Source organism: Alternaria arborescens, assembly GCF_004154835.1.
Source record: "Alternaria arborescens strain FERA 675 chromosome Unknown contig_32, whole genome shotgun sequence".
NCBI lineage: Eukaryota > Fungi > Ascomycota > Dothideomycetes > Pleosporales > Pleosporaceae > Alternaria > Alternaria arborescens.
Genome location: NW_021167887.1, coordinates 147,137 through 161,584, shown reverse-complemented (window position 1 = coordinate 161,584; position 14,448 = coordinate 147,137). Strand labels below are relative to the sequence as shown.

General features: G+C 51.8%; 5 protein-coding genes across 5 annotated transcripts; 3 read left to right on the top strand and 2 right to left on the bottom strand.

Annotated features, from left to right (window-relative positions):
* Positions 1–99: 99 nt before the first annotated feature.
* AA0111_g10125 (Carboxypeptidase S1 B) lies at positions 100–2,155 on the bottom strand (the record flags this gene model as incomplete). Its single annotated transcript, XM_028643840.1, has 2 exons — positions 100–1,962; positions 2,015–2,155. The coding sequence occupies 2 exons, from the start codon at positions 2,153–2,155 to the stop codon at positions 100–102; spliced, it is 2,004 nt and encodes a 667-aa protein (XP_028502292.1).
* Positions 2,156–2,664: 509 nt separating this feature from the next.
* On the bottom strand, positions 2,665–3,893 carry AA0111_g10124 (hypothetical protein; the record flags this gene model as incomplete). Its single annotated transcript, XM_028643839.1, has 2 exons — positions 2,665–3,149; positions 3,209–3,893. 2 exons carry the CDS (start codon positions 3,891–3,893, stop codon positions 2,665–2,667), a joined length of 1,170 nt encoding a protein of 389 aa, XP_028502293.1.
* A 3,180-nt stretch (positions 3,894–7,073) lies between these two features.
* On the top strand, positions 7,074–7,637 carry AA0111_g10123 (hypothetical protein; the record flags this gene model as incomplete). Its single annotated transcript, XM_028643838.1, has 1 exon — positions 7,074–7,637. The coding sequence occupies one exon, from the start codon at positions 7,074–7,076 to the stop codon at positions 7,635–7,637; it is 564 nt and encodes a 187-aa protein (XP_028502290.1).
* Positions 7,638–9,144: 1,507 nt separating this feature from the next.
* On the top strand, positions 9,145–10,182 carry AA0111_g10122 (hypothetical protein; the record flags this gene model as incomplete). Its single annotated transcript, XM_028643837.1, has 1 exon — positions 9,145–10,182. One exon carries the CDS (start codon positions 9,145–9,147, stop codon positions 10,180–10,182), a length of 1,038 nt encoding a protein of 345 aa, XP_028502291.1.
* A 1,503-nt stretch (positions 10,183–11,685) lies between these two features.
* Positions 11,686–14,152, top strand: AA0111_g10121 (Tryptophan synthase; the record flags this gene model as incomplete). Its single annotated transcript, XM_028643836.1, has 6 exons — positions 11,686–11,733; positions 11,784–11,871; positions 11,933–12,003; positions 12,064–12,296; positions 12,344–14,097; positions 14,148–14,152. The coding sequence occupies 6 exons, from the start codon at positions 11,686–11,688 to the stop codon at positions 14,150–14,152; spliced, it is 2,199 nt and encodes a 732-aa protein (XP_028502288.1).
* Between the last annotated feature and the right edge of the window lie 296 nt (positions 14,153–14,448).

Below are 14,448 nucleotides of genomic sequence, written 5' to 3'. Positions count from 1 at the left end.
GATGTAATGTATGCTTCGAGATGCGCTTTTAGTATTCTGCCACGGTTGTGAACGCAAGCTTTATACTGAGCATCTATGTTCATGATTGTCCTTATCAGACTAGAGTGTCAAGCTCACGACGAGCGACATGACCAATCCAAACCAGAACGTCCTCGCACGTCCTTCCACCCTCGCAGCACCGCCTTCAAATTCTGGCAACGTACTGTTACTATGTCCACCCGGTGCCGTAGCATTCCCACCACTGCCCGCATGACATTGCGCAATAACCTCTGGGAAGAGCTGCGTAGTATTCGCGTCGACAACCAGGTACTGGCAAATTTCTGCCGAACCATCCAGAACCGCGTCAACCGTCTCTTCAGTACAAGAACTCAAATCCCAGGTGTAGCAGTACGTCAGTCTCTCGCTAGTGAAGGCGTCAAACTGCACATTAGGATCTGGACGGCCGGTGCTCATGTACGTGCTGCTCTCTTGCGTTCCAGCAGTTGACTCAGTTCCAGTTGCAATATCAAGATTGAACAGCGCACGCGAGAAGATCTTAAACGCGGTTTCTGGCTGATATGCAGGGATCGCGTGACCAGCTTGGTACGTGCGGATATAACTGAGGTTACCATACTGACGCACAAGACCCCCAACATAGGAGTCGTTGGTCTGGATCTCAGCATATTGCGCTGACGCGTAGCCCGCAGATCCAGTCCAGTTGATTGCCTTGGCGACAGCGTCACCGCCACCCCAGGGACAAGCAAAGTCCAAGTCTCCGTAGACGAGCGAGACTTTGATACCGTTGTCGAGCAGGAAACCGAGGTCGTCGAGCCAATTGTCGCGAGGGTAGTCGCCAATGTCGCGGTATGCAGCGGAGGCTTGCGGCGAGCTGCCGGTCCAATTCAGTGGCACGCCGAGCTCAGCTTGTACCCATTCGCGATTCAAGTAACCTTCGTGGAATGGAGGCGGAAATGGAGGCGGTGACGGGGTGGAGATGTCGTAGTAATCGCGGCCTGCGTACTGGTTGTATGGGGTGACGATGTTGGCGCGACAATAAGTTTCAGCGTCTTCGCAAATCTCGTTGACACCTGCATCGATACCAAGGTTCTCGGGGTCATCTTGCGCCGCAGCGTCACGGCAGTTCTGAATGCGCTCGAGACACTCCGGGACTGATTCGACCATGGCGTTGTATGTCGTTTCATTGACAGCTTCAAACCCGTATCCGTTCCCACGGAAAGCTTGCTCGGGGTAGTAGGGGTACTGAACGTAGCGGTCGACGCATCCTGAGATGAGAAGTAGGGTGTCAAGATGCATGATGTAGCCTTCTTCGCCAAGGGTACCATTCTCGATGCGCTGGTTCTGCTCTTCCCAGAAAGACATCATGGCGGGACCGTAGCGTCCGCCATATGATTGAGCTGCGAGACTGATGCGAGTGTCGTTTGGTAAGTAGTGGGGAAATTCTTGGAACCAGGCCTGCGCAAATTCCCATGCTGCGACGGCACCGTTGACACTACCAAAAGCGGTATTGTTTGCCTCGCGACTGGGGAAAGTTCCAGTGAGCAAAGTGGTGTTTTGTTCAGGCACGGGTGTAGTCTCGTTGAGAAGTGTGACCTCTCCGGTAACGAGGTCCCGAGTGATGTTTTGCAAAGTGTCATAAGAAAAGCCAACCTGAACTGGTTGGTCGAAATAGAGCATGTTCGAAGCTCTGTTCCAGCTCCACTCTGCCGGCCGCGTGGAGTTCGAGTCTGGGTTCGCATAGCATGGTCCATTCTCTTCCAGGATGCCGTACATGGATGAAGATCCGGGGCCTCCATTCAGCCAAATCGTCAGTGGCGCATTTGCAGGATCCTCACGAGCTTCAAAGAACCAGAAGAAGCTGTTGATTGGATAGTCCTGCCCTTGTCCCAGGTCTGCAGTTCCCGGAGGCAAGTAGACGTGACCAGAGAAAGACTTCACACCAGGCGTAGTTTCGCAGAGCGAATTCTTGATTTGATCATTAGATTGGCAGAACTGTCATTTTCGGAGATGTACAAACCTCTTTGTAGGTAATCTTTACGCCATCTCCAAAGCGCGATTCTAGCACCTTGAGGCCAACTGGTTCCGCAGGAAATTGAGCCAAAATAGGTGCGGCAGATACCAGCAGCACGACGGCTGCGGAAGAAATGGTAGGACGCATCGCAAGCTTGTCAACCTTGAAGCTTGGAATTATCGTAGACCATCGAGGTTTATGTACCGACACCAACCGTACTATCGACGCCAATGGCCTCCAAGCTTGACTCCATGTTCGCCAGCCTTGTTATCAGTTTTATTCCGAGTACAACCGGGTATCCTCATGCTACGCATCCTTGGCGATGGCTTGGGGTACCTTCGAAGTGGGCGGGTTGAACTTTGATTGACTACATCGGGAAGGTCGAAGAAGTCGTTGCCAAGTACCAAGTCTCGTTGCGAGCGGGGTGTTGTTGTTGCGTGCGGTAGCGCGAGCCGAGCCTCGTCATCGTGCTGTAGCGACGTGATCCCACGAAAACCATCCATTGCTCGACCTCACCACGAACGGTAACTCCCAACAGTGATTCAGGAAATAGCGGCGTTGCTGGCTGACCCTTGAGGCTCGAAAGTGGTCTGAACATGCTTGCTCAAAGTATTGCATCTTCAAACTCTCCTTTTGACTAGAAGTAGCTAAAGAATTCATTTCAGAGCCTGTCTATCCATGTGCTCGATATGGGATTGGAGGACAGCTGAACCTACATCGGAATAGATAGTCTTCAGCTTGGACCGCAGGTGGAAAGCTCCAAAACACTTCTTGTGCAAAGTCAGTCCACCATGGTTCTTAAAGGTATCAGCTGTGACGCTTGCTGGATCCCAACTGGATCTTCGAACACACATTGCCATTTCCCTATAGTCATGTGATTCGAGGGTCAAGATTTGAGCAGAAGAAGCCAGATCGTAGAGCTTCTGGATGCTGAAGGGGGTTTCAGAAGCCGTGCGCCGTGCTGGATAGAGATCGTTCTCCAGGAGAAAAGAGATGAAAGAACCCAAAACCGTGGCTCGGCACCTGGGCTCCCATGATTCGTCGACTTGACAAACAAAAACATGTATGATATCGTCCAAGATATCATACAAGATATCCAGCATGGCCGAAATCGTTGTTTCCCGGATTTCCATCATGCGTGCTTGGACACTGGTTAGCATGTGTTCGTATTTGTCTCGTTGAGATGGTGTTGAATCATACCAAGAAGTCCTGGCGGCATATACTTCGGAAGTTTCTGGCCATCGTCCATAATGGCATTCCCGTCCTCATCTAGTCCAATCTTCTTCACTATGAACCGGGTAAGACGTTGGAAGCTGTCTTTGTACCCAAAGGTCCAAGCAACGTAGAACCAGGCAGGGTCGCATCGCTCTCCAGCGTCCGTGTCAGGATAATGGCATTGGGCCCAGCCGTAAAGGTCCAAAAATGGCCGAACTAGCTTTACAATATCGTATCTGGCGCACACGACTGCGAGTTCAAGCAGGGCGTCGATAGTAAGCCCATCCTTCCGAGGTATTTCATGAAAGCGCAGATGAGCTATCCGAAGTGCAATGTACAATGCATCTACTTCATCATCCCGCAGAGGTACTTCAATAGCTCCGTTTGCTTTCCGGTGTCTTTCGAACATGTCCTTCCATACCGGGCTGGCCAGGGTCATAGCCGTCGAAGACACCTGGACCGGCTGAAGAGCAGCTGAATCCGTACCGACCAATAGTGTGGCGTCACCACTATCGTCCAGAACAATCGTCGGCTGCAACTCCGAAATATCGATATGTCTGTCTTCCACAGATACAGCTACATCTTCCGATGTGTCGACCGTGCACTGTACTGCAGGTGCGGGTGTTCTCTCAGGGGTAGGACGCGCCCGGGAAAGGAAGCTAGACCACATGATCCAGCCTCGCGCTTGCGCAGCCGAATTGTTGATTCCGTGGTGGCCAAGGTGACGTCTGCACCTGTGTGATTTCGGTTGAAGTGTGAGTGTGGCAAGCTGGCTGCGCGTATAATGATGTGCACGCGTCGGTGCGCCCGTGGACGCGTCGGAGCTCGCGAGGCTAAAAGACGCTACAGTAGCGCGAAGAAGTTTCAGATGTTCGTTTTGCGAGCGCAAACAAATGAAGAACAGACAACACAGATGACGATTACGCCCAACCGGGCTCCGAATCTACTTTCGCGCAATGCCACCGTAATGGAGGCGATGAGATCAATGCCAACCTTGCAGGAGTCAGCCTCGCCGAGTCGCAGCCGAAGTCTCATGCTTCCTTAACAGGGCTCAACCCATACACGTACCCCGGATGACAGCATGCACGGCACGGTACGACCTGCATACCACCGTGCTCGTGCAAAACCCAGCCTCATCGCTATGCGACGACAGCCTTCCAACACAATACCTCACAGCTTGCATGAGGATCCCGCTCGATCACGCTTGGAGCCGGCTTTGGCATGACCCTTCAGCGTGAACCGACCTGCAAAACGACGCAAGCCACAGTTCTACTTGCACGCGTTTGACTTTGTGACAGCTTTGTAGCAGTGAATTTGGACAGAGACTACGGGCGGGGATCTCCGCGGTCAACAGGCACTACTTTTACGGGACACTGAACGGATGCAGCTTACTGCAGCATATCGGCAGACTGGCCACTGTTTCTTGATGCAACATATTACACGACGATAGTCTCTGGCGGAATGCAGGATGATTATCGTTGACCGCCTCACCGCATTGTTGACAACGAATCGTCAAGGAACACGCTCACGCCAGGGCGATGTTATCACGCTGTTTTACCCGTGCACTGGACTGTTCAGGCAAAGCGAAAGATATGTGATCAAGCCACTGACACCTTTTAAAGCTGGGAGTGTGACAGAAATGGACAATCGCGCTTGTATGAATCTGATATGCATCACCCTTTACTCAAGACGTCGACGCCAGATGACTCGGAGTTGAGACTGTTGCGTACGCATCGCACATCCCACCTCCGTGTCCTGCAAGCAAATCTGTTTTCACATCTAGAGTCTTCTATGCATAGAACGCTCGATACAGCATCGTGTCCATGTCCTGCGTGGATTTCAACAGCACGGGGAAGCACATTAAAGAGGCGCAATACCTTGGGCAGCATATGGCAAGCCGAAGACGGAGACGCGGGCCCCTTCCGAAAAAGATTCGTCATCGTGTTGGCAAGACCCAAACAAGAAGGATCACATGTCGTCTGCCACCTTTGTCTCATGCTTGAGGAGCTCTGATGACCGCATTTATCCGTTGTGTCACAACGACTCACATCCGAAAGAACCCTTCTTGTGTGAGAAAGAGTTGGCGGCAGATACATATCGTCTTTTGGATTGTCGATCGGAACATGGCGTCGCGAATGCATTGTCGATCAAGTCCCACTATTTCCTCAAATAGTACTCTGTACACGGTTACACGGTACATATCTACGACAATGAAAGAGAGGTCGTGATATGACTGCGTCTCGAAACCGATGCAAACCATGTTGCATCGAGAGGCGGATGAACCGGAACGAGTCAGAGTCTTGGGCTTCATTAGCAAGGACCTGGTGACCGTGCACGATGATCTCCTCATGTTTGGAATGCTCGAAGCGAAACTTTATCATCGTGCTGTCGAATCATGATGAGTTTCATGCATCCGAAGTTGAAAAGATGCATCAGCCTTGTTCAGAACTGCAACAGATTCATTGCAATGACGAATGGGACCAGCAGTATTTCCTCCAGACGAGCGGTATCCAAGATCTGGTTCAGCTACATAATTCTACGAGCGCCAGCCGGTGGCTTAGCTTCCGCTCTGGCCTGACCAGTTTCTCGGGTCTCATACCCCATAGTGATCATAGCTGCGGTCTAGCGCAGCCCCATAGCTTTTGATACGATGCACTTGACGTCGCCACGAGTGGTACCCAATCGCCACAGGCACATGGTTGATGTCCATGCCGGTAGCCTAGCGAGCTTGATCAGCGCATCACACCGTCCAGTAACAGTTGAACCGACATATCGGACACATTCTACGCCACAAAAAGCTTCCACGAGTATGGCCATAGCGTCCTAGTCATAGAGCATGCATTCGATTGCATTGGTTGTAACTCCTGCCGCCGGAAATGGCGAAAACCCACTTCCATCCACTGTCCTTTCTGCATGCCTGCCAATACGATTCACAAAGCTCGAATGCCTACTAACCAACGTCCCCCATAATGCTCGGAAACCAACGAAAACGTCAATACCAACGTCATAATAGCTCATACCGGCAGTACCCTGTCACATGAGCCGAGATGCAAGGACGTTGAGCTAACCGCAAAGCAGTGAACGTGGGAGCCCTGACTTTTAGACGTTCGGTACCAGTCTATGGCTTCAGCTTTCGAGTCCCCATTCAAACCCCCACCAATCGTCGAATGCATCTCTGGATCTCATTGTCTCGGCATCGGCAAGAAAATCCACAATACAGACCGGGTTTGTGCTGACTGTCTTCAACGACACGATCCACAGCAACTGCGCGTGTGGACTAACCCAAACACTGCTGCCTCACTGCTTGTCGACGAAGAAGCTACTCGCAAACAAGTCTTGAAACGCAACATCGAAGCTCGCGGTCGTTATCTCTGTGCCTTTGAAGATCCGGATTTTCAACACTGTAGGTGGCGACTATACGACTTGAATCTTCGCGGCACCCGACTGGACTGTCCATCTGTCCGCAAAAAAGGTGCTGCCTGTTCCAGGTGCTGGAGAAGACGTTTACGGAAGATCAGAATCGCACAGTACTTCACGCCGACTGGGCTATGTCATGAAGAAGCGAACAAGTTGGTGATAAGGTCGGCAGGTTCGGAGGAGGGTAGTGAGGGGTCAGACGATGACGTGGAAGGCTACAACACAATAACGAGTTGAAGCTGCACCAGGGAAAGAACTGGTAAGTTGAATCCTGTAGAGTACCGGCGCCGCTAACGCATAAAGTGTACTGCTATACAGCCTGCTTATCATGCTAGCACCACCTCCAAAGCCTCACTGCGCGTTCGGTACTGCTTGCGGCTCACGTCCGGGAGGACAAGATCAAGGACCAGATATATGTTCTTGGTGTAAGAACATGAGCTTCGATGCCTTGTATAAGCAAGCCGAAGCACACTCGAACACACGATCGCTCAAGCATCTTATCGACATGTACATGAACCAGCTTGAGCGCGACAGCTCCGAACGCATCAGAAAAGGCTGGGCCTGTCTTTGCGCTTGTAAAGACCCAGAGTATCGTTTCTCAGCATGGCGTTGCGACTTCAATCCCCAGGACTCCCGCCTCTGCGGTACTGTGCGCCATCGTGGCCAGCTATGCGTGCGATGCTACCGCAAAGCACAAGAGCAGGCCTCCCCATGGCTTGTCGAATTTGACGGCGACCGATTTGGGTTTCCATGCGTGTTTGAAGACCTACGACTAAGAAGGCCCGTTGACAGCAATTGGAAGATCGGACCTAAGAACCAGCATGGCGAGCCCGATCCAAGCTGGGAAAAGGACCCAAGGAGAGACGGACGCTGCGAAAGAACGAGGTTCAAAAACCAGCTTTGCCAAAGATGTTTTAATCGCATGTGCGAGATTCGTGGGTTCGGCCGGTACTTCGATACGGAGTGGGGCATACTCCGTGGCAACTACGGTGTATGATCGAGACACCGCCATCAATGGCATGATTTGGATGCCATGATCTATTGGTCACTTCTGCTACGTTAACCCTAGACCATCGACCAGGCTACGCTCCTGTCCCCGACCCAGCGCATACGCTCATCGACTACGAAAGACCACGATCATCTCCGCACACGCGGCTTCATTGGACACGTAAGCAGCTTTCCACAAGCTCACTGCCCCGTCATAGGGACAGCTAGAGATATGGGCACTCGAAATCTCTGCCGCGACAACTCCAGAAGGCATGCAGACGAAGCCAGGAAGAGAAAAAACAAATTGGGCAGGGAAGCCTACTTCATATGTATGATTAGCGCCGAGCAAAAAGCATTGGTGACTAGACGCACATCCGTGGCTTGCATACTTTCCAGAATGGGCCTAACGGCAATATGTGGCGCACAACAACATTCATTTCAACAGGACTACCTGGTTCTTGTTGTAACAGCAATAGAAGCTCTGGATGCGCAGCAGGTCCCGTTGAGCGACTAATCATCTTATCGCTCTGGGGGCAACGTGCAACTACCCGGATGGGTCAGAGTTCGAAAGAACAACTTCTTCGAAGAAGGGCTAGTGGCAAGTTCTAGACTTGCATACGTATTGCAGAGCAGAGAGCTGCGCCCGGAAACTTCCATGCCGCTCACATAGGGGAGTCCCAGTAGTTGGCTTGGGACGTCGCCGAACTGACGAATATGGGATGAGACTGACGTGGCGATATCGGAAGATCTGTTTCGGAGATTCAGGGTTCTTTTTGCAGTTATGAAATCAGCCAGTAAGCATAGGGCAGGGCTGTTGGAGGGCTGATGGGATGGGATGGGATGGGAGACGTGTCTGGTGGTGACAGGACCACATGTATAGCCCTAGTAGGGCTAACGACATCAGTAGCAATGACTTTTACCAGCCCGATAAACAGGCAGTAATTACAGCTACAAACCGCTTCGTGTTTGCGATGGCTCTCATTTCGAGGCGGCTTGCGTACGGATGTCATTTAGATTGCCGAAGGGGTTGTCATGTTTCCATCGCGAACCGTGGTAGTTAGCAACGACCCTGAAAGCCAGCCCGCTGTATATTTACACAGATATAAACAGTAACTCAACACCATGTTTCGTGTGACATCCTTCACTCTTCTTTTTGTCTGCTTTGAGATGAAAGACACTCTACATAACCGGGTTGCGAGAAGGGTAAACTAATTAGCCACTTGTACGAGGGGACCACTATCTAAAGTGTGGCAGTGTGTCAGACAATTAAATCTCACCGTGGCCTCTCCGTTAGACCTTCTTACCTCTCGTCTCCAACAATCGCCACGATCTTTCTAACAACTCATTATCCAGATATGATACAGATCCAACGCGAGCATGAATTAGATCAAGGGAGATTCGAAGGCGATCCCATTCGGAACTTGGGCAAGCCTTTATTTCTCATCAGGAAGAAGGACAACAAATAGCTTTACGCGATGCGAAGAGTCAAACGAACGGAAGTTTTCGTTTTATCCCCCATGGCAAAGTACATTGACCATCCGTTCATCGCCCGTCTCGCATTCACCAAAGAAATTCCCAATAAGCTGTACCTTTACTCTCCTTTCATTAGCGGTGGACACCTATTAAACCATGTACAGAAAGTTCGGCAATTTGATGCCGCCACGAGCAGACTCTATGCCGCCGAGATCGTTTGCGCCTTGGAGTACCTTCATTCTCTGGACGTGTGCTGTTGGTTCAAAGCGGGAAACATTATGCTTGACTCGTTGGGCCACATCACACTATGTGGCTTTGGACTCTTTCGACAACGTGACGGCATGCATGCAGACTGGAAAAGGCCAGAGTATCCTGCACCAGAGGTACTCACAGATGACAAGTACAGCAAGGCCGCTGATTGGTGGACGCTCGGTGTAGTCCTATATGAGATGCTGACGGGCTTGTCACCGTTCTATAGTAACGTGTTGGGAAACATCCGCGACAACATCATTTCAGAGCCGCTGCACCTTCCCAGGTCAATGCACGCGAATACCAAGAACATTATATCTCGTCTACTTGATCGGGGTACTGATCAACGATTGGGTGCCAATGTTAACGGAGCCTCTGAGGTGAGACAGCATGCCTTTTTCGAGAATCTCGATTGGCAGGAGGTAATCGAGCGAAAGACGGATTCCTCGTTCCGACCTGGCTATTATGCAGGAGCCTTTGGATCTTATGGCGTCGATTATCCCCACACTGTCGGATTTGGACAACTTGAGGAACCTCCCACCACTAGAATGGTCTTGGGCTTTGGTGCACATGGTGTTTCCGAGCCTGGAATCAACGCGATAGATGTAAGAACAGGAGCTAGTATGTTTGGAAGCATCGAAGAGAATGCCAATACACCTATAGTCACGGACGAGAATATGAATCTCGGCACAGTTGTACAACTACGCACGGCACTTGAAGTTGCGTTGCAGTCCAACCAGCAAGACAGAGTTGCACTCCTCCTCGGATTGAAGATAGATCTCGACACACCCGTCTTCCAGCACACCAGCCAACACTCAACCATGTTCACATGAGTTATCAGCCACGGGAGCCTCGGCATGCTCATACTCATTCTGTCAAAAGCAGACGTCAAGAGTAGACATCGTGTGCGCGTAATACGTGCACTCAGCCTAGCGACCAAGATGCGAAACATCCCAGCCGCGAACATCTTGCTCGAACATGGCACGCGCTGTGACTTTGAAGAAGGGGATATCCCCATTCCCGCTGACGTCGACGACTCCGATGGTGACACATTTAATGATCCTTTGGTACTAGGACAGTATACACCAGCGCTCGTGTACGCAGCGTTAAATCATGATGTCGCAATGGCCCGAATATTATTCACTCACGGAGCGAACCCGAATCTTGGTTACCACTGCGTTCGTTCTGGGATGCGGAGCGCCTTCTCTTGCGGAAGAATTATCGAACTCGCGATGGATCTTCGGTTCGTCGAAATGGCGCAATTGCTGCTCGATCATGGCGCGGACATGGGGCTTGCATCACCGGTTTGGTATGCGCAGGGGCATGAGTGTGAGTTCGTTCCGAGGTCGGTGTATCAGAGAGTGACGGCAGCACTGCGAGCAATCCTGTCGAAAAGCCTGGAGGAGTGAATAAGCTTCTTATGTCCGCGATATCGCTCATTCAAGAGCGTCTTTGCGTACGTATAGGTACGTGTTACGGATTTCATAAGTGGCTCGTCGCTTCTGCATCATCGCAGTACCATAGGGTGAAGTGGATGCAATGGGTGACAACCACACAGGGGAGTGAAAAAAGCACCCATATCGATTCGTGAAAGGAACTTGGTAGTTTGTCCTGGACTGCGAAGTTCCTTTCTAAGATCTCGATTGATATAAGTGCCTGTAACATATTGATCATGAGCATCTGATTTTAGAATCCAACAGCGCGACGGCGCAGAAAGAATTTTCCTGTCATGTATCTCCCAAAACGCCTGACGCAATTTGGCATGAGGAGACGGAGAAGACGGATACTGTGTGCGATCGCTGCAGGTCGGTCATGGGCGCAGATTTGTTTTCATGGTGTTTCAACGACGACGGGGTACGGTTAAAGAAGCTGGTGCTGGGGAAACTGAGGCCTTTGGAAATAGGCCGGTGGATATTGGCTAATGTCAGTGGGGCCAGGTGTAGCTGCCCTGCTATGCTGCCATGTGCACTGGACTGTGTCTTATTAGAAGTTCAAAAAGGTCAATAAAATGGAGTTCAACGGTCTGACGATCGGATTGGGGTCGCGATGACGTGTATGAGAAGAAAATAAGGTGGAGTCTAGTAAGACTGGCTTCTAGAAGAAGTGATGTTCGCCCGCATTTCCCGAACGAGCGACTAAGCCGGAGGAGGGGCATTACGCCGCCTTCGGCCTTCAATAAATTGCGGACACAAGACTCATACCAAACCCCGATTTCTCCGCGAGCCCCTACGACTGTGCATACCGTGACTCACAGTTGCTCTCATCTATAAGGAAGTCAGTTGCTGGCTTTGACCTCTTGTCACACACTCCAACCTTTCGATTCGGTTTTCGGCATCATGGACGGCATCAAGAAGACGTTTGCGCAATGCAAGAAGGAGGGCAGGGTACGATGTGCAACCACTAGAAGAGAGATGTAGAGCTAATATGTGTGCAGTCTGCTCTCGTCACCTATGTGACTGCGGGTTTCCCTACCGCAGAGGAGACGCCAGACATCATGATGGCCATGGAGGCGGGAGGCGCTGGTATGTGCAGCGAGCAATTGCTATGCCAGATGGCACGACAGCAGTCAATTGACACGTCTAGATATCATTGAACTCGGCATGCCCTTCACCGACCCCATTGCAGACGGCCCAGCAATCCAGACCGCGAACACAGTACGTTGACCCATTCGCCACAATGCGTTCGAAACTGTTCCTGACACCATGTGTCTATAGCAAGCCCTCAAGAACGGCGTCAACATTGGCAGCGTTCTCCAGATGATCCGCGATGCGAGGAAGCGGGGTCTCAAGGCACCCGTCCTTCTTATGGGATACTACAACCCTCTGCTCAGCTACGGCGAGGAGAAGATGCTGCAGGACGCAAAGGAGGCCGGAGCCAACGGCTTCATCATGGTCGACCTGCCACCCGAGGAGGCTCTGCGCTTCAGGAATTTCTGCCGCAGCTACGGGTAAGCCTACTGTCTCGACGAGCATGGGACGAAGACTAACAAGACAGTCTCTCCTACGTTCCTCTTATTGCACCCGCTACGTCCGAGCACCGCATGCGCGTCCTCTGCAAGATCGCCGATTCCTTCATCTACGTCGTGTCTCGCATGGGCGTCACTGGCGCCTCCGGTACCATGAACGCTGCTCTTCCCCAGCTGCTCGAGCGCGTCCACAAATACTCTGGCAACGTCCCGGCTGCCGTCGGTTTTGGTGTCAGCACACGCGATCACTACCTGAGTGTAGGCAAGATTGCTGAGGGTGTCGTCATCGGTAGCCAGATTATCAACACATTGCTCAAGGCTGAACCAGGAACGGGCGCAAAGGCAGTCGAGAAGTACTGCGACGAGATCTGCGGCAAGAGCACCCGCGGTGCGCCTCGCGAGGTCGGTATCATCGAGACATTGAACGAGGCCAAGGAGCCCACCAACGTGCATGTCGACAAGGTTATTACCGACAAGGACACACCGGACGGTCCTGGCCTGGCTGACCAGCTGGAGATGCTCAACACTGATGATGCTAACGGCACCAACGGTACACACGAGCAGAATGGATTTGACGAGAAGCACAAGTTCCCCGCACGATTCGGCGAATTCGGTGGCCAATACGTTCCTGAATCGCTTATGGACTGTCTCTCTGAGCTCGAGGAAGGTTTCAATGCAGCCATCGAAGATCCCAAATTCTGGGAAGAATACCGTTCTTACTACGACTGGATGGGTAGACCAGGTCATCTGCATCTTGCGGAGCGCCTTACCGAGCACGCCGGAGGCGCCAACATCTGGTTGAAGCGAGAGGACTTGAATCACACTGGAAGTCACAAGATCAACAACGCACTCGGACAGGTGCTCATTGCCAGGAGACTTGGAAAGACTGAGATCATTGCCGAGACTGGAGCTGGTCAGCACGGTGTTGCAACGGCCACGGTATGCGCCAAGTTCAACATGAAGTGCACCATCTACATGGGAGCTGAGGATGTCAGGCGCCAAGCCTTGAATGTGTTCCGCATCAAGTTGCTTGGTGCGCAGGTTGTTGCTGTCGAGGCTGGTGCTCAAACCCTGCGTGATGCAGTCAACGAGGCAATGCGCGCCTGGGTCGTCCACCTCGACACGACTCACTACATTATCGGATCTGCCATCGGCCCTCATCCTTTCCCCACCATTGTCCGCACTTTCCAGTCCATTATCGGAAACGAGACCAAGGAGCAGATGCAAGCGAAGCGCGGCAAGCTTCCCGATGCCGTAGTCGCCTGTGTTGGTGGTGGCAGCAACGCCGCAGGAATGTTCTACCCCTTCTCCAAGGACCTCTCTGTCAAACTTCTCGGTGTCGAAGCTGGTGGTGATGGTGTCGACACCGACCGCCACAGCGCGACTCTCTCAGCCGGAAGCAAGGGTGTGCTCCACGGAGTCCGTACTTACGTTATCCAGAACAAGCACGGACAGATTAGCGAGACTCACTCCGTCTCTGCTGGTCTTGACTACCCTGGTGTAGGACCTGAGCTTGCCAGCTGGAAGGACAGCGACCGTGCCAAGTTCATTGCTTGTACAGATGCCGAGGCCTTTATCGGCTTCCGTCTCTTATCACAGCTTGAGGGTATTATCCCCGCGCTGGAGACATCGCACGCCGTGTTTGGTGCTATTGAGCTGGCAAAGACGATGAACAAGGACCAAGACATTGTCATTTGCGTGTCTGGACGTGGTGACAAGGACGTGCAGAGTGTTGCTGAGGAGCTGCCCAAGCTGGGACCCAAGATCGGCTGGGATCTGAGGTGTAAGTGATGTTGATTATTCACTACTATGAATACTGCTAACAAACTACAGTCTAAACGACGACGTTGTCTGTACGAGGTCATGATTATAGGTGTATATAGGTCGACTGTCAATGCGAAACATTCAAACAAAATTGGCCATGAAAATTGACTACATGGTGTTTGTGAAAAGTGAGGCTCAACAGACGATTCTTTCTCATGTATGATATCACACGTCGTGATATCTGATTGGCGCAGGCAAAATGCAGGCCAGATATCCGCGACGATGATGCAGGTCGGGTGGTTTTGGCAAGGATCCGAATGCAGGCAATGACTAGCCGCGGCGAGGAGCGGGCCATGGCGACGGCGTGAAG